Source organism: Macaca mulatta, chromosome X, assembly GCF_049350105.2.
Source record: "Macaca mulatta isolate MMU2019108-1 chromosome X, T2T-MMU8v2.0, whole genome shotgun sequence".
NCBI classification, from domain to species: domain Eukaryota; kingdom Metazoa; phylum Chordata; class Mammalia; order Primates; family Cercopithecidae; genus Macaca; species Macaca mulatta.
The window spans coordinates 160781195-160804482 of NC_133426.1; the positions used below are offsets into that span (position 1 = coordinate 160781195).

At 52.4% G+C, this 23288-nt stretch overlaps 2 protein-coding genes across 4 annotated transcripts; both read left to right on the forward strand.

Annotated features, from left to right (window-relative positions):
* The first annotated feature begins 10981 nt into the window (after positions 1 to 10981).
* Positions 10982 to 18619, forward strand: LOC144338629 (olfactory receptor 10Q1-like). 2 transcript variants are annotated; one of them, XM_077988982.1, is made up of 3 exons: positions 10982 to 11206; positions 11832 to 11936; positions 13771 to 18511. In XM_077988982.1, exon 3 carries the CDS (start codon positions 13937 to 13939, stop codon positions 14954 to 14956), a length of 1020 nt encoding a protein of 339 aa, XP_077845108.1. In that variant the 5' UTR covers positions 10982 to 11206; positions 11832 to 11936; positions 13771 to 13936; the 3' UTR covers positions 14957 to 18511. The 2 variants fall into 2 exon arrangements, with proteins under 2 accessions (XP_077845108.1, XP_077845109.1); XM_077988983.1 differs by having other exon boundaries at positions 11004 to 11289; positions 13771 to 18619.
* Positions 18620 to 21301: 2682 nt separating this feature from the next.
* LOC701606 (cancer/testis antigen 1) lies at positions 21302 to 22924 on the forward strand. 2 transcript variants are annotated; one of them, XM_077988998.1, is made up of 3 exons: positions 21302 to 21702; positions 22275 to 22404; positions 22634 to 22924. In XM_077988998.1, exons 1-3 carry the CDS (start codon positions 21450 to 21452, stop codon positions 22770 to 22772), a joined length of 522 nt encoding a protein of 173 aa, XP_077845124.1. In that variant the 5' UTR covers positions 21302 to 21449; the 3' UTR covers positions 22773 to 22924. The 2 variants fall into 2 exon arrangements, with proteins under 2 accessions (XP_077845124.1, XP_001095804.2); XM_001095804.5 differs by having other exon boundaries at positions 21302 to 21699; positions 22272 to 22404.
* The last annotated feature ends 364 nt before the right edge of the window (positions 22925 to 23288 follow it).

A 23288-nucleotide genomic window follows, 5' to 3' on the forward strand; every position in this document is an offset into this window, starting at 1 on the left:
GTTCACGGTTCCTTTTGGGAAACAGTGACTCTCATGTCAAAACATAAGAATTATGGGATGGACTGCCATCATTTTCCCGGTGCCGCTTCTATGCCAGGTCTGTGCTGGCAGCTGTGAGGAAGGCTAACACTTGGAGTGGACGTTAAGAATTCAGCATCAGAATTAAGTCAGCTTAGGATGCTTACATTTAGAATCAGCCTGCTTAGAAGGAAAACTGAGGGCGAGACTTGACTGAGGGAGGGACTTAAGCTGGAGCCAGACAGATGGCCAGAGGTCAAGCTCAACTCCACCCCTTCCTGGATGTGTGATTTAGGGCGAGCTAGGATACTCAGCCTCTCTCTCTCAGCTTTAGATGTTTCCTCTTTCACGTGCAGCGAATAATAGCAGCTAGCTCACTTCGTTGTTTGGAGGAATAACAGAGAGAACATGCAGATACCTAGTTCCTAAGTGCAGGCATCCATTCAGAAAAGAAGCATGACACTCCCCCACTCCCACTAGTGAGGCCTCACCCTATGGCTCTCGGAGCAACTACACTGGAAAACAACGGTCCTGTATCAGCACATACCGGGGTATTCTGTGGTTAGCAACAACACACAGAGCATTGGCAGCGTAGGCAGGTCCGGCTACTTTGTCTCCCATTCTGTGCAGAAGTGGAGATGGGCCTGAGACAGCCCCAGCACGTCTCCCAGGGACATTGAAGGTACTCAGGTGGAATAACTCCTGGGGAACAGGAATTACACAGCTAGATGCACGGAACAAAAACAGTTTGGTGTTGAAGAAGAAACAGGAAGGCTGGTCAGTGAAACAGATTTAAGAGTCCAGACATAGATGGGTTTAATCCACGTGGGAATTTGGCGATATAATAAAGGAGAAATTTAAATTTCAGAAATGATAGAGGCAGCATTGAATAAATGGCGTTTCGGGCAACTGGCTCTCCATTTGGAACACACAAAGGCGGATCCCTACCTCTAACTTGTTGTGAATAGTTTCTCATTTGTCTTTTGCTGCCCATACACTTTTAATTTTATGCAGCCACTTTATCGTTTTTATGGCTTTTCTTCTCTGTGGTTTCTCAGCTCAGAAGTGTTTTCAGGACGCTCAAACGAGAAAATATTCACAGCAGTCTGATGAAGCCAACTTTGTTAACAGAGAATTTTAGGACAAGACAAACAACCTGATTTTAGAAATGGGCTAAAATATGAATAAGGAGCTCACAAGAAAAGAAATACAAAAGCAAATAAGCACATGAAAAGATGCTCAGTTTCACCAATTTTTAAATAATTTTCATTTCCTTCTTCAGTTTTTTTTTTTCTTCTTCTTCTTGAGACAGAGTCTCGCTCTGTCACCCAGGCCAGAGTACACTGGTGCAACCTCAGCTCACTGCAACCTCCGCCTCCTAGGTTCAAGCGATTCTCCTGTCTCAGCCTCTCGAGTAGCTGGGATTACAGGTGCGTGCCACCACACCCGGCTAAGTTTTGTATTTTTAGTGGAGACGGGGTTTCATCATGTTGGCCAGGCTGGTCTCAAACTCTTGATGTCAAATGGTCCCCCCGCCTTGGTCTCCCAAAATGCTGGGATTACAGGCGTAAGACCCCCCCACCCCAGCCTCCTTCTTTCGTTTTTAAAGAAAAATTAAAACAATGATTTGTTTTTCCGTCTGATTGGCGAAAATTTAAATAATTCCCATCAGTTCGGCAAGGATGTGAGGCTAGCAACACTGTCATAGGCTGTTGATGACAGTGCATATTGGAGGGCAAGTTGGCAGTGATGTAAGATAAGGGTAGGGGAAGGAGAGTCCAGATGGCCGGGGAATCTCCTCTGGCCAGAGCAGAAAGTACTGAAGGAAGAGAAAGAACAGGCAGGCATACTGAGCACCTTGTCCTGTGTTTTAATTGAGGGGTTTCCTGGGGTCTCACCCTGTGCACTGCAGAGAGCAAGTCAGGACTGTGGAACAGCCTGAGCTGCAGGGAACCTGAAGGAAGCTTTGGCAAAACTTGGTGATGTGGTTTGGCTGTGTCCCCACCCACATCTGATCTTGAAGTGTAGCTCCCATAATTCCCACGTGTCATGGGAGGGACCTGGTAGGAGGTAACTGAATCATGAGGACGGATGTTTCCCGTGCTGTTCTCGTGACAGTGAATAAGTCTCAGGAGATCTGACGGTTTCATGAAGGGGAGTTCCCCTGCACACGCTCTCTTGACTGCCGCCATGTAAGACGTGCCTTTGCTCATCCTTTGCCTTCTGCCATGATTGTGAGACCTCCCAGCCATGTGGAACTGTGAGTCCATTAAATCTCCTTCCGTTGTAAATTACCCAGTCTTGGGTATGTCTTTATTAGCAGCATGAGAACAGACTAATACACTTGTCCTCTCTCCCAAACCCGTGCTCAGTGTCTGTCCTGTTTGGAAAGCCTTTCCTGGAGATACATGCTCACATCTGAAAGACACCATCCTTCCACCCCACAGCCATATTAGCACATTGGCTTTCATATGTGTTCATTCAACCACCATTTATTTAGCATCCATGAAGCAGCAGACACTAGGGCCAGGGCTCTAGCGACGTGCCCAATTGCAGAAACTCCTGGGAACACTAGGGACCCAGCTGCCGCCAGTCAACACATGCTTGTCCCAGACTGGAGAGCTCATGGGCTAGAGAGAAACACGGAAAGAGTCAGCAGAAGAAAGGTGCTACGTGTTTGCCGGTCAATCCTGAGGAAGTCGTTTCCTTACCCTTAGACTGGCGTTCCATGCCATGTCCCTTTCTTCTTGTGTCTCCTTTTGGTGACCTGGCATGACGGTGTGGTGTCATTGAGCCAGCTTTCACCACAGGGGAAGGGCAAGAAGAGAGCCAGACAGGCCAAGGTCCCCACGGAGCTACTGCATCTGGAGATCATTGTCATGTACATGAGCCGGTACTTTGCTCGAACTGGCTAACATCCATATTCCCATCATCCCCTCCTATCTGTCTCGTCGGCCAACACTGCAACGCAGACCACATCCAGAAGGCCCTTCTGGCTCCTTCTTAGTGGATATGGGAGACTCAGAGAGATAGTCCTGATGATGTTTTAGAGCAGGAGGGTTTTCAAGTTACTCCACACCTTGACTGTCACCTGGGGATAGAGTTTGGATATTCGTCCCCTCCACATCTCATGTTGAAATGTGATCCCCAGTGTCGGAGGTGGGGCCTGGTGGGAGGTGTTTGGGTCATGGAAGCAGATCCCTCAAGAATGGCTTGGGCCATCCCCTTGGTGATGAGCGAGCTCTTTCTCTGAGTTCACATGAGATCTGGCAACTCCCTACCCCCTTGCTCCTGCCCCAGCCATGTGATGGTCCAACTCCACCTTTGCCCTCTGCCATGACTGGAAGCTTCCTGAGGCCTCACCAGAAACAGATGCTACTATGCTTCCTGTACAGCCTGCAGAACCATGAGCCCATTCAACCTCTTTTCTTATCAATGACCCGGCCTCAGGCATTTCTTTATAGCAGTGCGAGAATGGCCTAATACACCTGTAAATTTGGGAGCTGGCTGCGGTCATCCTGGGAAAAGGTGCAGAAGACATTTGTCTTCAGAGAAAAGGAAGAAAGGAGCAGATCCACGGGGCTGAAAGACACAGGGAGGGAGGAAGTCTTGATGGTGTCTGAGTCTCTGGCTTCAGTTTGTTCCTGAGACTCAGCTGCAGTCCTGTCCTGGGCTTCTGAGAGACAACCACCCCGCATCCCATAAACCTAGTATTCACATTAGAAGGTCCCATGCTTTCCTGACCTTGGTGGAGTTGCTTTCTGCTTCTTTTGACCCACAGAATCCCAGCTGCCACATCTGCTTGATCATTACTACAGTTTGGATGTTTTTGTCCTCCAAACCTCATGTTGAAATTGATCTCCAATGTCGGAGGTGGGGCCTGGTGGGAGGTGTTCTGCTCAGGGGGGCGGATCCCTCACAAAGGGCTTGGGGCTGCCCTCATGGTGGCAAGTGAGCTCTCCCTCTCTTAGTTCCCAGAATATCTGGTTCTTAAAAAGAGCCTGGCACCTCCTCTCTCTCTCTCTTGCTTCCTTGTCCTGTGACCTCTGCACATGCCACCTTCCCTTCGCTTTTCACAATGGGTAGAAGCAGCCCGAGGCCCTCCCCAGGAGCAGAGCAGACGCCACCACCATGCTTTCTGTACAGTCTGCAGAAACCTGAGCCAAATAAACCTCTTTTCTTTATCCATGACCCAGCCTCAGCTATTCCTTTGGAGCAACACAGATGGACTAAGACACTCATCTTTACAGAGGAAGGTCTCTGTCTACCAAAATTGGGAGTTAAGGAGGCTCCATCAGACACACTGTGTTCCAATCTTTCAGGCAGGATGAAGAGAGAGGGAAACAGTCTAGACTCTCTGTGGTTCTACTTTCCAGCTAAGAGATCTGGTAAAATGTGAAGAGCGCAAGACAATGGCAGCAGAGAGGTGGGGCCGTGCCCCCTGACCCAGCACATTCCCCCTCAGAAAGCCAGATCATGGCAGTGGCCAGCCCTTTCCACGGTGCTGCCACATGTAACCAGTATAAGGCAGGAGTAGAGACTCCTGTGGACTTCTCAGAAAGCTGGACTTCCAGGGGTGCTGGTGGGGCCAGATGTTTCTCCTTCCTCCAGCTGCTGCAGAACTCAACCTTGCTTCCAACCCAGGCCCCTCTCAGTTAGTGGGTGTGATTCGCCAAGATGCTGTGTTTTCACAGGCAGGGAGCCACAGGCTGCCCCTGCCTTTAAATTAGTCTTGCACCCTCTCCATGAGAGCCACAGAAAGTGAAGTTCACAAAACGAGGATGCTCCGTGTAGCGGGTTGAACTGTATCCCCCAAAAGTCATGTCAACCCAGGACCTGTCGATGCAACCTTATTTGGAAATAGGGTCTTTGCAGATGTAACCAAGTTAAGATGAAGTCCTTACGGTGGGCCCTAATCCAATAGGACTCGTATCTTAATTAAAAAGGGGAAAATTTGGAAACAGACGCATACGGGAACAAGGTCATATGATGACAGAGATGGAGATTGGAGTGATGTGCCCAAGCGTCTAAAAGCCACAGAATATCAAGGAATGCCACCAGCCACCAGAAGCTAGGAGAGACCAGCAACGATTTTTCCCTGGGAGCCTCTTTGGAGGGAGCGCGGCCCTGCCAACACCTTGATTTCGGACTAGTGGATGCCAGAACCTGCAAGAAAATCCATTTTTGTCATTTTAAGCCGTGCAGTTTGTGGTATTTTGTTCTGACAGCTCTAAATAAATGAATACAGTCTGCAAGTGGACGGTAATCCAGAAACTGCTTCCAGCCTGTAATAAGTACAGGAGTTGAGTGTATAGGCAGGCGGAGTAAATCTGTTTAATCAGAGTGTCTGTTGACTCTAACAATAAAGTAGATGGGCTTGGATTTGGGATCCTTTTCAGTTAATCGTATGATAAATGTTATTGTTTTTACAAAAATACCAATCCATGATAGATTGGAACTACGACAGAGAGACAGAGAGAGAGAGAGAGAGAGAGAGGAGAGAGAGATTGAAATTCCTCAGTTCCTGGTGAGGGGCTGCTGCTGTTTCCTAGTTAGCTGATGAACTGGCTTCCCCTTACACTTTATATTTCATTTGTTTCATTTGTCATTTCAGGGTAACTCTGGGGAGAGGACTTAAAAATCTTTGCCCTCCGGTCACTATTTTACCCAGAAGTTCTAATGCTTATGGTTTTCTTGTATCAAAGTTAAAACATCCTTACGAATTATTCCAATATAGAAGTGATGCAATTTCTAGATTCTGAGGTGACATCAATGATTGTAACATCATTTTTGTATATTCATAACCGAGAGAAAGAGAGAGAGAGAGAGAGAGAGAGAGAGAAATAGGATAGCAAAACCAAAACCTGAGGGCAACATCCACAATAAAACTAAGTGGTGACAAGATATCCGCATGAACTCCAAAATCTGGACTGGCTCAAACCAAATCATCCCTCCTGCACCTGCTCCAAGATCTGCAGAGCCTTAGCATCTGAGGGAAGGAAGTGAGTGGGCACCTGGCAGACCCAGAATTCCAATACTTACGTGCCTTCAGGCAATTGCAGCTATGGAATTCTTTGTGGTTGCCTCCACTACAAAACAAGGTAATAATAAAAATCATCTATAAATCTGTAGCTAACCATTTCAAAACACAAATGGACTGTAATGAGTAAGCTCGAGTGAGACAAAAAAGTGATCAACCAGATGGCTTCATCACGTCTCAACCTGGTATTTGCAGAGGGTTCCATTGAGCAGAGCTTAGTGTTGAGGCTGTGGGTGCAGCTGTGGCTTCCTCACCCCCTCCAGGCAGGCGTGGAGCACCATGGTGAGCGGAGGGGGGCCAGAGTTCGCTGTAAAACCAGAAGTGGTAGTTAAGAAGCCAGAGGAATTCTGAGCCTCCCCCCACCAACCTTCCTGGCAACCAGAATTGCATTCCTGCATATCTAGCACCAGAATTCCTAAGCAATTTACAAGCATTAGCACTGAAGTTGACAATCGGGGGAGCGGGGAGGTGGGGGGGGGCAATAAATAGCACATCTTCCCTGCTAGGGTTCCTAACCAACTGAGAAATTCCACAAATGTACCAGCAGATGGGGAAGCAGCCTTGGTGGATAGGACTTGTCAGGAGAGCCAAATGGGCTTGCTAATTCCTCACAAGCCCCCTAGTCTAGACTTAGAGCGACCCAACTGGAGGAAGGTTTTGGGTCTGTAGAACAGGCTCACATCCCCAGGATTGCTGCCTGCCACCAAACTGGGCAGGAAGGAAAGGAAAAAGAGGCCAGATCTCCCACAGTGAGAACTTTTGACAAATTAACCACTTGATCTAGAAATGTGGACCTATGGGTACCACCCACCAACTGGGTATTTTACTGCATCTCCATGGGGCGTCTCCTTCCTCGAGGAGACTGGGGGAGAGAAGAGTTACTGCCCCAGCATGCACACCTAATGTTTCACAAATTTTTGCACCTCGATATGGTTTGGCTGTGTCCCCTCCCAGATCTCATCTTGAACTGTAGCTCCCATAATCCCCATGGGTCGTGGGAGGGACCCAGTGGGAGGTAATTGAATCACGGGGGCGGGCCTTTCCCATGCTGTTCTCACGGTAGTGAATAAGTCTCACGAGATCTGATGGTTTTACAGAGGGCAGTTCCCCTGCACACGCTCTCTTGCCTGCCTCCATGTAAGACGTGCCTTTGCTCGTCCTTCGCCTTCCACCATGATTGTGAGGCCTCCCCAGCCATGTGGAACTGTGGGTCCATTGAACTCCTCTTTCTTTATAAATTACCCAGTCTTGGGTATTTCTTCATAGTGAAACAGCCAAGTAGAAAGGAGTCCCAGAGAAGCTCCAACCGGCTAGGGCACTGGGAGAACAGGGTAGCGCCATGGAAGTTCGTGCCCTTTCCAGGCGGGAGGAACCTGGCCCCTCCTGTTCCTGTGTGGTAACCTGGGATTCAACCTGTGAGATGGGGGCCTGTTAACAGAAGCCCCTCTGGCTTTGCTGAGAGTCTTTTTCCTTTTCGCTCAATATATCCCATAACCCCTCACCCTTCAAAATGTCTGCATGCCAAATCTTTCCTGGTCATGTGACAAGAACCCAGTTTTTAGCTGAACTGAGGAGAAAGTCCTACAACAGTAGCAGTGTGAAAATGGTCAAATACATACCTCTTGACCCATTGGGCTTAACTACTAAGTCTATGGTGTACCCACAGCCAAAAGTTTACCCCTTACTCTGTTTGCTCATCCCAAATTATTTCTGGCCATCGTTGCCCACCATATCTCATCAGAGGTTCTGCAACAAGGTCAAATGGTGTCTATGAGATATTCTAACAATGACAGGCCAACATAGTACATGTCCCAAACGTAAACCCTCTCCCATGAAGAATTACCTGCAGAGACAATAAAGTTCAAAATTCTCCTGGTCAGCCTGGGCAACATAGGGAGACCCCGTCTCTACAAAAACAAAAATAAAAATAAATTAGCCGGTGTTGGGGTGATCGAACTCAACACCAGGTCGTGGGGGTGACGAAGTCTGGCAGAGTCAAAGGAATGAGAAAAGACAGTTTGAGAGAGAAAGTGGGTCCAGGGGGCCATCACGAGTGTATGGAGGCTGCAAAGACCCCGAGCTCTGGAAGCCCAGACAATTTATTGGTGATCAAACAAAGAAACAGGTGGTGAGAATGTGGGGTTGAAAGGGAGCGTTGCTGCATTAAGCACATGATTTACAGCTGTGATGGTTTAGCATATGCTCTGCTACTTGAGATAATGGAGAGCAGATTCTTTTAACTCAAGATACAATTGATTCTGGGAGAGCAAGGAGCAAGGAGCCAGCAAGTCTAGACACATTCCAGAGCCATGAGCCCTGGATTCTATCCAAGCCACGCCCTGGGCTTAGATTATGGTGCGTGAGGGTAGCCTTCCACCCTTTAGCACAGAGCTTGGTGTTCCAAAGGCCACAAGGGGTTTTAGACCCTGGACCCCGGACATGTTCCAAGACTTTTACATTATGTCAGACATGGAAGCCCTGCCTCAGCTTCTCTCCCAACACTCAGCTTTTCTCCCAACAAGCTGGGCGTTCACCTGTAGTCCCAGCTACTTGGGAGGCTGAGGTGGGAGGATCGCTGGAGCCTGGGAGGTCGAAGCAGCGGTGAGCTGTGATCGTGCCAGTGCACTCCAGCCTGGCTGACAGAGCCAGACCCTTTCTCAAAAAAAGAAGATGAAATAAAAATTAAATCTCCCGGCAAGCTGAAGCTCAAAGGCATTAGAGAAAAGCCCTGCCCCCCACCCCAGGCCCCCGCCCCCCAAAGTCTTTTGATCTTGTGAGCTAATGTTGGAAGAAACTGAAGTCCCCAATCACTCTCTCCAACCTCCTCTCTGCTCCCACTCAGCTAGATGCTCTCGATGGCTTGTGGGCCCAGAGGTCTGCAGTCTAAACCGCCATCCACAGGAATGGGTGCTGTTTATTCAGTGCCTCGGCAGTTGGGTTATTTAAATGCCAACTCACTGTCACTTTCCCCTTTAAAGAGTTCATAGGATGCACAGGAATATCTAGCCCCAGCCTTACAGCCACCAAATGTAGAAGACAAGCCAGTGTCCCATCCCAGTAGAATTATGTTCCCAGAACTCAGTCCCACGTCGTCCCAAACCCTATCAGAATTGGTGATCTCTAACTGATATCTAAGTTGAGGGAGGTGCAGAAAGTCTGGGTAATTTTCAGAGCTGTGGTACCTGAGCTATTGCTGCTTTAGGATGTCTAGAAATTTGCAAAGGTAACAGCCACAGTTACTGAGGGGTCATTTGCAGTGCCTTTCTTTCAAAATGTTCAGTTTCTATTGGAATCTTCTTCCCTTTCCACCCCTCCCTCAGGGCCCTATGCCGAGGCAATCCTGGCCGGAAAGCTGCCTGCCGAAGGTGCCCCAAGGTCTCCCTGAGCAGGCACTCTCAGGGCACTCCGTCATTCCCTGCCTGCCGGCCGCAGCCACTCTAGACTGCCAACCCCACGTCCACCACCACTGCCCTTTCCAGGTATACCAGTGCACAGGTCAATGCCACCTGGGCCTCTGGGCCAGCTGTCTCCCACAGTGTCCTTGGGTTTCTGCTGTTGGCCGGCTCAGTTCAGGAAGTCTCGGCAACTCCGGAACAGTCCCGCATGCTTCCCACTTGCAAGGCAAGATCCCTCGTAGGGCACCTCCCAAAGCCTGTTCCCTGGGTGCTGAGAACAATAGGGTTTCCATGGCCTGAGCCTCCATTATAAGCAGAAGAGCTCTGTTTCAGCAACTGTGGCTGAGATGAGACAGATGCCCGAGAGGAGGAAGGGGGAAGAGCAAGGTGGAGGGGCTGGAAACGTGCCACCGTGCGATGTTGGGAGCCCCTTTGGGGGTGGAGGCAGAGGCAGAAGCTACTGGAGTGGTTCGAGGGGGAGAGTGTGTGATTCTAAGCTCAGACAGGGCTGTTTGGGGGTCCTGTTTCCTGTTTTGTCGTTTCCAGTAAGAAGCCGAGCTGGCCCTCCAAGGACTGGAAGCTTCCGAGGCGTGGCAGTGGCAGTGGCAGTGGCCTGTGCACTGGTATACCTGGAAAGGGCAGTGGTGGCAGATGCGGGGTTGGCAGCCTAGAGTGGCTGTGGCTGGCAGGCAGGGGAAAATGGAGCACCCTGACTGGGCTGGGCAGCGGTGACCTCGGTCCTGCTCTACTGAGAGGGTGACCGTGGTGCGGGCTGGACGTTGGGCTGCACCCCAGTTAGGAGTCATTGGGATGTGGCTACACTCACCTGGGGTGATGATGGGGTTAGGTGGAAGGTTAGGTCAGCTGAGTGGTAGCATTCTCGGGTTCTCTGACTCTGATTCCCCACCTCACTCCGTGAAGATGACTCACTCACTTTGATGACTGTGGTTTTGCAGATTAAATGTGGAGGCCTTGAGAGCCCGAAGAATGTCCCCTCCGAGTTATTACAGAGAAGCACAGAATCCCAGTGCAGTTTGTGTGTGTGCGTGTGTATGGGGGGGAGCGGGGGAGCGGTGTCTCAAAGGCCACCAATCTCAAGCCCCGTTGCCCACTTTATGCGTCTCTCTAGCAACGCGTGGGCACGGGATTCCACCCAAGCCAACCCTCTGCATTTCTGGCCTCTGGAGTCAGCCTGAGGTCCATTCACACGCTGGTAATTGCACAGCGGGGGCTGCCTTTTCAGCAGATCTGACTGAAGCAACATTGCCCAGACCTATGCCATCTCTAGGGTTGGCACATAAGACACAAGTGGTCGGGATTTGGGTTCCACTGGGAACCTGAGGAACTGAGTGACCTGGGGAAGTCACTCCCCTCAGTGGGTGAGTCCCAGTACGGTGGCTGGCCAGCGCCTTCCTGGCCTCTCCTGGGACTTCCCGAGTCCCGCCTTCGCCGCTATTTAAGGCAAGTTGCAGACCTTGGCGACTCCTCGAAGGACACTCCCTTTCTAAGAGCTGCCAGCAAATCCTTCTGAGGGCTGCTCCCCGTGGTCCAGACAGGCTGGAAAGCCACCGTCTGAGCTCCAGGAAGCCACTGGGCCCCGCCACTGTTCACCCGAGGATGGACTATTCTCACTGATAGCAGACGGTTCTCAACGGAAGAGTCTCCCAGACAGGGCTGCTCTCCGGATTTCTGCCCCTCCCAGGTCACCCCAGGCCTCCTCTCCAGGAGTGCTCAGGGGAGTGAGAAAAGCCAGGTATGCCATGCTCTATGCCAGGATGCGCTCGGTGCCATGGGCTGTGGTAAAAAATAAACGCCAGAAGCCACTTCAACAGCAAGGTACTCAAAGTCTGATGAAATTATGATTTATTTTAGTTAGATTTTGTTTTTGCTTATGTGTGTTATTACTTTCTGTTATTAATATTAGTCTACAATTAGTTAAATTAGAGCACATTCATACTGTGGAATGCAGCAGCTACAAAGAATGAAGTAAGCCAGTAAGTGCTGACTGAAAACCGCTCCCAGACATTTCGTTAAGTGACAAATTAAATCACTACAATAAGGGTGGGAAGTTTGTAGACTATGATCCCATTGAATGTTTGCAGTGGGTGAGTGGGGTGTTTGTGCACATGCACATGTGTGTATGTGTGTGTGCGTGCATGTGTGGGAACCCGTGTGTGCGTGTGTGTGCGAGTGTGTGAGTGTGTGTTTGCGTGCATGGCACCAAGCACGGAAGAAAATGTCCCTGGCAGCTAAGAATGGTTCTCTCTGGAGAGTGGGGAAAGACGGAAGAAGCAGGAACCTTCACTCTGACTTTCACGTCTTACTTTTCAAGTGTTTGCACGACGTGTGACTTTTACCTTCCTTTTTGTGTCTTTCAGTGTTTTCAAGGTTAAGGGCCCAAAGGAAACAAAGCACGCCCCACGTCTCTGCAGCGCTGTCATGGGAGAAAAGAGTGGACATGATTTGATGTGGCAAAGCTACAGGCAAGGGCACGAGTCCAAGGAAGACAGACATGAACCCAGAAAGCAGGTTCTCGCCTACCCGCAGGGAGGGCCGGCCAGGGACCATGGAGGGACTGCGGGAGGCTGGGCTGGGTCGCAGGAGGGGGCTGGGCCCTCTCTGGAGGGAACCCCTGTCTGGAGGGAGGCCGGTCACCCTGCCTTCTGCCCGTCCTTCCAGGCTGGGCTCCTGTGACCATAGCGAGAGGAGATGCCAGAGGGGAAGCCCGAGCTGGGCTGGGCTCCGTCCGGACAGGGGACCTGGGGCAGAAGCCAGGGGCGGGGGCAGGAGCAGGAGGTGGGTCATCCAGGGAAGAAGGTTTCCTGACCCTGTACTCTAAGGCGAGGAGTGGGCACGTGGCCCTCTGGGGACCTGTCCGGCTCAAAGACTCCAGGTGCCCTTCAGGTGAGTGAAACAACCGAGTAATCCTCAGTGCAATGTGAAAGCGGCTGGAAAGCTGGAATCACAGTCACCACCTATGCTGAGCAAAACCACGATTAAAATGGGTTTTCGGCTTTTGCTGAACCCACTTTGCGCCTCAGTGGTCCCAGTAGAAATGGCTCCTGTAGTTGACAGCTCCACTGGCACTGGACTCTCCTTGATTCTTACTTTGCTGAATCTCGAGAATCTTTTAAGATTGCTGGGATGGAGGGACGCACGGGGAGAAATGGCAGGCGAAACGCCAGGTCCTGCCAAGGGAAGGAGGAAACAAACGCCTCCCCGATAGACTCCAGGGAAACAGACCAGCCAAGGGTGTGGTCCCACACCGGGTGCTTGAGCCCCTGTTGTCCTGAGACCATTCCCTCCCTGACTCTCTCCTAACTCTGTCCCCGTCGCTCCCACTCGGTGACCTGGCTCGCCCTTTGCCCTCTGCTCTTCTCACTCTATGCCTGACCCCACACTAACTGTAGAAAATGCAGAAATGAGAAACAGACATTCATTCAACAAACACTTATTCTTTTATATTATTTATTTATTTATTTATTTATTGAGAGATGGGGTCTGGCTCTGTCACCCAGGCTGTAGTACAGTGGTACGACCATAGCTCACTGCAGCCTCCACCTCCTGGGCTCAAATGATCCTCCTGCCTCAGCCTCCTCAGTAGCTGGGACCACAGGCGCATGCCACCATGCCCGGCTAACTTAAAACAATTTTTTTTTGGTAGAGATGGGGTCTCACTCTGTTGTGCAGGCTGCTCTCGAACTCATGGCCTCAAACAATCCTTCTGCCTCAGCCTCCCAAAGTGCTGGGATTACAACCATCAGCCACCTTCAGGCCAGCCAACAAACATTTATTGACACTCCTAATCTGTGCCAGCCGTGGTTTGAGAGGCCGCATTAACACACTGTGCCTGCCGTCATGGAGCTCATAGGCTGTTGCAGTAGACAGAGAAGTAAACAAAGAATTACAGGGCTCAGAGATAAATCACCCAATCGACTGGGGATGCCAGAGAGGCAGCAGATCCGAGGTGGGTTGGGCCCCTTCCGCTCTAGTGTCCTGCGCTCTAGCGTCCTGTGCTCTAGCGTCCTGCTCACAGTCGGCTGCTGGAACCCTGGGAGTTTGGAGGTGGTAGTCAGGGAAGGACAAAGTGGCTGACGCACAAAGCCAGGAGTGTCCACACCCTACAGCAATTCCCTACAGCCTGGTGACTGTGTCTAAACCTATTTAGTACCTCGAGCTCAGCCCCCTGCCCCCGCCCCAGAAAAGTCTTGAAACCATAGAACAGCGCTGACAGAAAGATTGTCTTTAGCATCTGGGAAAAACAACTTCGTGTTTAGAATTTGCTCATCTGGGTTCATTTTGATAATAATTCAACAGGTGAACTGATGTGGCATCCCATAAGCAGTTCCTCATTTTCAGCGAACAGAGGGCAGAATTCGAAAAGCTGGTGGAGTGAAACCCAGGGCTAAGCCTGGAAAAGAGGGTTGGAGGGCTGCGAGAGCTGGCTGCACTCCCATTCCTGGAAAGGGCTTCAGGGTTTCTCATGACTTGGAGAATTGCTGGAAAAACAAAACAAAAACAAAACCTAAACCCTGTAACCCAGTTCTACAAGGCAGCCTGTAGGATGAACCGATTGCAGGAAAACCACACCTTAAGCTCTGAGTTTGTTATCTTGGGCTTCGGGGACCTGGCGGAACTGCAAATCTTCTTGTTTGGACTGTTTCTAATCATGCATCTTGTCACCCTGGCGGGGCACACAACTATTGTGCTCCTCACCCTCATTGACTCCTGCCTGCAGACCCCCATGTATTTCTTCCTCCGAAACCTGTCCACCGTTGAGATTTGCTATACATTGGTTATTGTCCCCAACATGCTGGCCAATTTCCTGTCCAGGAACCAGCGGATGCCCTTTCTGGGCTGTGCCCTGCAAATGCACTTCTTCGTTGCCCTGGGCGGGGCAGAGTGCTTCCTCCTGGCCGTGATGGCCTACGACCGCTTTGTGGCCATCTGCAAGCCCCTTCACTACACACTCCTCATCACCAGGACCCTCTGCCTGCAGATGCTGGCTCTGGCGTGCATTGGCAGCTTTGCGCTCTCCCTCACATTGACCACGCTGATATTCCTCCTGCCCTTTTGTCAGTCCCACGAGATCAATCATTTCTTCTGTGACATCCCCGCCGTGCTCTTCCTGGCCTGCTCGGACACTCGAGCCAATGAGATTGCTGTCTTCCTCGTCTGCACGCTCATCCTCTTGATCCCCTTCCTGCTGATCCTGCTCTCCTACGGATTCATTATCACGGCCGTCCTCAGAATCCGCTCGGCCGCGGGCAGGAGCAAGGCCTTCTCCACCTGCGCTGGGCACCTGTTGGTCTCGCTTCCTCACTATGGCTGTGCAGTCTTCATCTACATTTGCCCCAAGTCCTGCTACGCCCCCGACCAGGACAAAATTGTGTCCTTAATCTACACCAATGTCACCCCCATGCTCTATCCTATGATCTACAGTCTGAGGAACAAGGAAGTCAAGGGTGCCCTTGGGAGACTTCCGCACAGTCACAGTCCATGAAGCAGCAGCCCCATGCGAGTTGAAGGGGAAGGCAGAGCCCTCTGAGAACGGCCTGGCTCCCTTTCCAGAACCCAGCCGTCTCCCGATGCACCTGGCGGCCCCACCCCTCCCTTTGAGGGCTTCTCCGTGGTTCTGAGTGCACCTGGGACTCACTGCCCCCTTTGCTGTGGCCAGACAGACGGAAGGGATGCGAAGGTTTGCTGAGACGCAGCAAGTCTGGGGTGGACAGTTCCATCCAGCACCCACAGCAATGGCAGAGACGTGGACACTGACAGGCAGAAGGGCCTCAGATGGCCCAAATGAAACATTAAGCCAGCTGCTTCTGTGACCAAACAACCAGCAGGGCTAGAAACACAAGGAGTTCCCAGATCCAAACTAGGGAAGGCTTGGATGGAAAGGCAGAGCCAGCCTGGAAACAGAATCCCTGCGTCACCAGAAAACGACATCATGATCGCTTGAGACACGAGAGTGTAATCCGAGGCAGCAGCTCCAAGGGCGTGTCAGGCTCGGCCCCACTTCTGCTCCCAGTGCAGCTGACCCCTCCTCATCCTACCAATGTCGGTGAAAGGGCCACTTGTTCCCAGAAGCCCCATGGGTGGTCTGTCTCCCCGGCTGAGCTGGAGACTCCTCGAAGGGGAGAACCAGTTTCGAGGTCTCTGCCACCCCAGCCCCTGGCACATAATAGATGCGCCATAAGCGGTAACGGAACTGAACGGTGAGCCCCCCAAGTTTTGGCACAGGAATGGCTTCAGATCCCAGTTGCTAATGAAACAGAAACTTTTCATATCCTGCCGGGCTGAGGCCTCTGTGACTCGGGGACAAAGGTCAGGTGTAATGATCTCAAGAATGTGTTTGCTGGCCCCACTCTCACTCCACAGGCTGGCCAAGTGGTTGGATCTCTGAGTTTCCCTCGACCATAACACTTAGCAGGGAAGACACACTTCTTTGTTTCTTTTAGAGACAGGATCTCACTCTGTAGCCCAGGCTGGGGGGCAGTGATGTGATCACAGCTCACTGCAGCCTCAACCTCCCAGGCTCAAATGATCCTTACCACCTCAGCCTCCAGAGCAGCTGGTACTACAGGTGTGTGCAACTGCTCCTGGATAATATTAATATTAATCTTTTGTGTTTTTTTTTTTTTTTTTTTTTTTTTTTTTGAGGAGACGGGGGGAATCTCACTATGTTGCCCAGGCTTGTGTCCAATTCCTGGACTCAAGTGATCCTCCCACTTTGACCTCCCAAAGTGCTGGGATAACGGGTGTGAGCCACCACACCCGGCCAGGAAATATTTCTTGAAAGAAAGAATGAGAGAGTACCTCCTGTCTCCCCAGTACAGGGTTTGGCACTGGGGATACAGAAAAGCTCCAGACAAGCTTCCTGCCTTTATGGAGCTCACAAAGTAGGCTGGGCTATTAGGCACTAAGACAAATCACTGTCATACAATGGGTACTCGCCATTCCTGCACAGGAAAGGGTCACTCACCCCTACCACCAAACCTAGGAACGGCCACATGCTGCTCAAAGGGTCAACACAGCTGCCTTTCACTGTCCTCAAGTGATGGCGGGTGGGCGCTCAGAGAAGACCAAAGGCTCAAGGCCAGGGGACTAGGCCAGCCGGGGCTTCCCAACAGACCCCCATCCTGAGTCCGACACAAGAGCCCGCAATGACCCCCACAGGGTGAAACAAGCCGCTCTCACAAGCCCTGGTAGGTATGGCTGGGCCCTCCCCCTGGTCCACATGAGGCCAGCCTACACCATCCCCACTTAGACCGCCCCACTCAGGCCAAATTCCTGGGAAAGGGGCTGGGAATCTGTGTAGAGCGGGGGAGATTGTTCTCATCATATAGGTGAGAGATGATGCCGACCTGGCCTGGGGAGGGTGGAGACGACACATTGAAGGAAACTGATTAGACGGAAGGTGAGATGACAGAGTGCGGGGCCATGGAAACACGTGTCGCCAAGACAGAGAACGAAGCAGAAGGAAGCCATTCCGGGAGTCGGGGGACAGGCAGTGAGGTCGGCTGGGGTCAGGTTGGGTTGGAAGTACCTACAGGCCATCCAAGCTCACATGACTGTACTGGTTTGAAACTCCGGAATTCAAGCAAAGAGACCCCTGCTTAACTTTAATTCGATGGCCCTCTCTGAATATGGACATCCTGGCCCTGTCACCTCTGAAGCTTCGCCATTCCAGATGATGCCAAATGTGATTTCAAATACATTTCATCCATTCCGAGCAAGTCTTCTCTGATTCGGAAACACAAAGGCTATCACTGCCAGCGTGTGTGGACCAGGACCAGCCCTCTGGAGAGGAGGGGCTCTTATGGGCCCTGGTACGTTTTGTGTTTAAGCACACATGTGTTCTTCATGAGTGCCCCCAAGGTGTGGAAGAAAAAGAAAATCTCATTGTGTGGTAGTGACAAAATGCTGATGAAGCAAACTATCAACAGCCCTCTGGAGGAATAACTTTCAAGGTAGGATGAACTGCGTGTAAGGAATTTGGAAACAATGGTTTTTTGGAAGTGGCTGAAAGCCACAGAGACAACCGGGAGAGCCAGGCGACATCGGCCCCGTGGTGTCTAGCGTGGGGCCCAAGGCTTGGTGACTTCAGGGACTTCATCACGGCACCGTCCGCCTCATTGCGTCAAGAAAAGGTGCCAATTAGAACAAGTTTCAGAGGAAAAATACGGCCTCCAGTGAATTGAACAGGCTAATTTAAACTTTGGCAAACTGGCTCACTCCGGAGCTCATTAGAAATTTTCCTCAACAGCAAGTAATGAATAACTTTCTTAATCATTTTCTGCTTATAAAGGTAATACATGTTCACTGTAAAAGAAGAGGAAATGTGGGCAAGTTTGGAAGAGAAAATAAAAAACCAACCATTATCTCGCCGCCAAGGATAACGACAATGAAAATGTGGTGTATTTCTGGATAAATGAGCTGATTCTTGTCTAGTGCCTACGACAGTGGTTTGGGACGTGGTAACCACCCAACAAATGTTACTGGTTATCATTATTCTCATTGCTAGTAGGCTTAGAACAGTCTTTTCCGATGCTATCCCTCCCCCAGCCCCCCACCCCCGACAGACCCCGGTGTGTGATGTTCCCCTCCCTGTGTCCGTGTGTTCTCATTGTTCAACTCCCACTTATGAGTGAGAACACGCAGTGTTTGGTTTTCTGTTCCTGTGTTAGTTTGCCGAGAATGATGGTTTCCAGCTTCATCCACGTCTCTGCAAACGACACGAACTCATTCTTTTTCATGGCTGCATATGTGCCGCATTTTTAAAATCCGGTCTAACATTGATGGGCATTTGGGTTGGTTCCAAGTCTTTGCTATTGTGAACAGTACTGCAATAAACATACGTGTGCATGTGTTTTTATAGTAGAGTGATTCATAATCCTTTGGGTATATACCCAGTAATGGAATTGCTGGGTCAACGAGTTGATGGGTGCAGCAAACCAGCATGGCACATGTATACCTATGTAACAAACCTGCACATCGCACACAGGTACCCCAGAACTTAAGGTATAATAATGGAAAAACGAAAGAAAGAAAGAAAGAGAGAAAGAGAGAGAAAGAAAGAAAGAAAGAAAGAGAAAGAAAGAAAAGAAGGAAGAAAGAAAGTCTTTTCCATTCCAACAATCAAATAAAGTTCATCTAAATTTTCTTCCAATGTTTTCACTTTTATTGTGTCTATATTAGGTCAATACATTCTAAACTCTTCAGACACTATAGCAATATTTCTCTATATAGCATTCCCCCTCCCCCGTGCTTCTACTGAGATACGTATCGGCAGCCTGAGAAGTCGGTGTTCCTTTGTCCACACTCATCGCTGTGCATCCGTTCCATTTCATTCGCTCCACAGTCAGCCGCACCTCAGAGTTGTCCTTCAAAGGGTGAGAGACTAAGACAGTTATCCAGTGACTCTTGGCCGCATCAGTGGGGGGCTGTGTCCAAGGGTACAAATTCCCCCGAGCTTCCAGGCCCACCCTGTGCAGGGCACAGGAAAAAAAGGAGATGTGTCGGGAGCTGCAGGAGGGGCGCTGGCACAGGGCACAGAGGTGCCCATCCCAGCAGCTGAGAGTCAGAAGGCACGTGCAGGGGGCCCAGAGGCTCAGCAGGATCTGAAATGTGAGAAGATGTCTACAAACACAGAGGTGCAGGAGGACGCCGGAGATGACAGTCACTGGAGGGGCTCTGAGACGTGCATAGAAAACAGGACAGAGCTTGGTAGCAGCACTCATTTGTCGCCCTGCCACACACAGCCTGTGTTTTCTCCTTGACGGCCCCATCTCAGTAGGACCCAATAATGCCAACGCCTGGAGATCCCCCTGGACAATGGTCTTTGTCCTCCACATCTGGTCCTCCCCTACACCTGGGGCTTGGACCTGCTAAGGAGCTCTTTCCAGCTTTCTAGACACCTGTGGAATCCCTTCACCCATCCTTCCCCGCCAGTGTGGCTGCTCTCCAGCCCACTCTCATCCTGCTCTCCCGCCAAGTGCCTCGGCTCCAGGGGGACGAGGCTTTCCCTGGGCTGCTGCCTTCCCTGCTCCCTTCCCAGTCCCCAGAAGGGTGCCGGCTGCAGAGGCCTCCAGAGCAGAGCCTTGCTCACCGCATCAGCTCCAGCTGGAGGAGGTTCCCCCTACCTCCTGTACCCCAACCCCTTCTTAAAGCAGCAGAGGCGGAAGCCGGAGCCTGCTTTGGAAAATGGCATGCTTTTATTGCTGCGTCTGCATTGACTTTTTAGCGCTCTAAGAATGTCCCCGCAGTCCTGCCGCCCTCTGCCAGCCCCAGCCCTCCAGCCTCTGTTCCCGTGTTGGGGAAGCCTTTCTCAGGGTCACTCAGCTGTCTCAGGACTGGATGTGGCACAGACATACGTAGGTAAAAGCTGCTACACGGAAGACTGGAGGTGCGGGAAGTGCATTCGCTTTAAGCCTAGAGGTGGGAGCCGTGTCCGGGGTCCTTTCCTGGGGGTGTGCATGTTACCAAAATACCAAGGGTTTGGTCTAGGTCCTGCTGCTGGCCGCACAGAAAGCCAAAGACTGAGACGAAGACAATTACCAGGGAAGACAGCTTTAATTGGGTGCTGCAGCCGGGGGATGGGAGTTAAGTCTCAAATCCATCTCCCTGACTAAAACTAAGGGTTTATATAGCAGGGAAGAAAGGCACCAATGTGTAGGAAAACAGGAACTCGGGAGGGCCCAGAAAGCAATCCTGATGAATGAGGGGGTCCAGCATCTCATTGCCTGGATGCGATCTGGTGAGTTTCGGTTCTTTGATACTTTGAGAGGCCCCAAGGTCATTTCCTGAGGAAGGAATTCAGATAAAACAACTGTAAGGTTCAAGCTTGAAGACCAGAAGGGTCAGTTTCTATGTTTATCAAAAAGAACAGCCTACGGGACGATTGGATCGGTTTCATGCCCAGCCCAGGGTGCAGGATGTGGGAGGCCTGAGTTGGCCTGGTGAGCAGCCCAGACACCCGGGATGGAGGAGTGCAGCCTCTCCTCCCACAGACTTGTGAACAGGGTGTGGAGACAGACACCCAGCTCCTAGGACCATGCCACCCCCACCCCTGCCTACCTCTCGCAGCACCTTTCCTGTGGATCTGACGCCCTTCCAGACACAGAAGTAGGCCAGCACCCGGCAGGCCAGCAGACCACAGGGTCACCTCCCAGCTGAGGGCCCTCCGCACCTCCGACGCCGCCAGGGGAGCAAGGGAAGGAGGGAGAGAGGGAGATCCCATGAGGTCTGTGCTGGGAGACAAGGGAACTATGGGGTCCCCTCAAGGAGTCCTGGCTCCCTTCCCTCCCCCAGCTCTGGTCCCGCTGGTGCCTCCCATCCACATGGGCTGGACCTGGGGCCAGGGAGCCCCTGGGTGATTGGGGGCCCGACCTGGGGCCAGGGAGCCCCTGGGTGACGGGAGGCCACCCCCGAACCACCCGACCTGCAGCTCCAGCTCCCCCACCTGGCTGGGCGACCAGGACAGGGACCGAAGCTGCTGAACCCAGTTAGAGGCCTGGCCCCGGGGTCTGTCCTGGGCACTCCCCCAAGGACAGGCAGGGCAGGCAGAGTCTGGGACGATGGCCGCACAGCCCTGGCCCCATGTTCCCAGGCCCGCCTTGCTCCTCGGTGTGAGGGAGACCAGGGGGACGGGACAGGCTGGGCCCCGCCGTGCCTGACTCCCTGCAGGGCTCCCGGGACAAGGGCCCGGCGGACAGCCGGCTGCTCAGGGGTGAGGGGTCCAGGCTGGCATCGTGGCCACCTTCCGGCCCGGGCTCTCTTGGGGTGGGGCGGGCGGGGAGAACCAGTCACGTGCTCCAGGGCTCGCCCAGGGTCTCTCAGGGCCGGAAGTAGGACCCCTGTGCGCAGGCGCCCTGAGGATCCCAGGCTGCCAGTCGCACGCACGCCAGGGGGCGGAACTTCCTGCAGCCTCACTGCCTCCGCGTCCTCGTGGGCCCTGACTTTGTCTCTGAGCACACCACAGAGGCCCAGGAGCCATGCGGGCCGCAGGCCAGGGCACAGGGGGTGCGGCGGGCGATGCTGATGGCCCAGGAGGCCCTGGCGTTCCTGGCGGCCCAGGAGAGGCGGGTGCTGCGGGCGACGGAGGTCCCCAGGGTGCAGGGGCAGCAAGGGCCTCGGGGCCGGGAGGAGGCGCCCCACGGGTGCCGCGTGGCAGTGCTGCTTCTGCACAGAATGGAAGCTGCCAGTGCGGGGCCAGGGGGGCGGAAAGACGCCTGGTTCAGTTGTATCCTGTTGGGGGCAACAGGGTCAAGAGGTGGGGGGCAGGGCCAGGAGGTGGGGGAGGGCAGGGCCAGGTGCAGGAGGTAGGGTTTGGGAGATGGGGGTAAGGGGCCGGGTGGGGGGGAGTGGGGGCTGGGAGTTGGAGGTGGGGGGGTGTGGCTCGGAGGAAGGGAGCAGGTGGGGGATGGGAGGTGGAGCGTGTGCACGGTGGGTGCTGGGCGATGGGGTGACGGGCAAAGCGCCAGGAGGTAGGGGGTCTTGGGTATGAGAAAGGATCAGGAGTTGGGGGGAAGCGTGCAAGGTGGGAGCCGGTGGCTGGGGTGTGGGCTGGATGGGGCTGGGGGGGTTCAAGTGATGGGGGGACGGCTGATGCGGCAGGGGTCATGGTGGGGAGGGCCTTGGAAGGGCACACAGGAGTCAGCTTGGGGTACAACAGAGGAAAGTGGGGAATCAAGACAGCTGGGTGGGGTTGCTTCAGGACCTGGGCCAGTGCGTGGGAAGACAGCCTGTGGGGATGAGATGGGCACCGGCCAAGTCCTAGGCATAGTCCAAGGTCCTTAACCGGGTCCCCACCGGGAACATCACGATGCCTTTCTCATCGCCCATGGAAGCGGAGCTGGTCCGCAGGGTCCTGTCCCCGGATGCCACACCGCTCCCCCGACCAGGGGCGGTTCTGAAGGACTTCACCGTGTCCGGCAACCTACTGTTTATGTCGGTTCGGGACCAGGACAGGGAAGGGACTGGGCGGACGATGGTGGTGGGTTGGGGGCTGGGATCCGCCTCCCCGGAGGGGTAGAAAGCTAGAGACCTGGGAACACCCAAGCACAGGGTCTCAGAACAGAGACCTGGTACACCAGGTCCGCCGCCACCCGAGGGAGCCCGGGGAGATGGGTGCAGAGGTGTCGCCTTTAACCTGATGTTCTTCGCCCCTCACATTTAGCCGACTGACTGCTGCAGACCACCGCCAACTCCAGCTCTCCATCAGCTCCTGTCTCCAGCAGCTTTCCCTGTTGATGTGGATCGTGCAGTGCTTTCTGCCTGTGTTTTTGGCTCTGCTTCACTCAGGACAGAGGCGCTAAGCCCAGCCTGGTGCCCCTTCCTAGGTCGTGCCTCCTCCCCTAGGGGATGGTCCTTGCACGAGCGGCCACTTCATTGTGGGGGCCTGATTGTTTGTCGCTGGAGGAGGCCGGCTTACATGTTTGTTTCTGTAGGAAATAAAACTGAGCTACAATTCCGTGTCTGAGTCTCTTCTCGGCGAGCGAAGGCACCTTCAGACTTGCGTGCCCTTGTCCTCGGGTTGCAGGGGAGGCTCTGGGATTCAGAGATTGAAGTAGCACAAGGTAATGGAAGACAATTTGGGAAATGGGGGAAAATGAAAAGCCACTGGGTCCCGCCGTTCAGCTTTAAGTACTGTGGACATTTTAGAATACTTTCCTCAATATGCTTGCATTTATATGTTAAATATATGACAGTAGCATGTATGATGTTTTTCCAGCTCAGCATTAAGTTTGTTCCCAAATTGTCTTCATTGAACATATATGAGCTTTTGTGCTTTCTAAAAATGCTTCAAAAACATGTGCTTGAACAGATGCATA

Coding starts and splice junctions, on each gene's coding strand:
- LOC144338629 (XM_077988982.1), top strand. CDS start 13,937: ATGACTTGGAGAATTGCTGGAAAAACAAAACAAAAACAAAACCTAAAC.
- LOC701606 (XM_077988998.1), top strand. CDS start 21,450: ATGCGGGCCGCAGGCCAGGGCACAGGGGGTGCGGCGGGCGATGCTGAT. Junction 21,703..22,274: donor ACGCCTGGTTCAGTTGTATC/CTGTTGGGGGCA, acceptor CCACCGGGAACA/TCACGATGCCTTTCTCATCG. Junction 22,405..22,633: donor TCCGGCAACCTACTGTTTAT/GTCGGTTCGGGA, acceptor CCTCACATTTAG/CCGACTGACTGCTGCAGACC.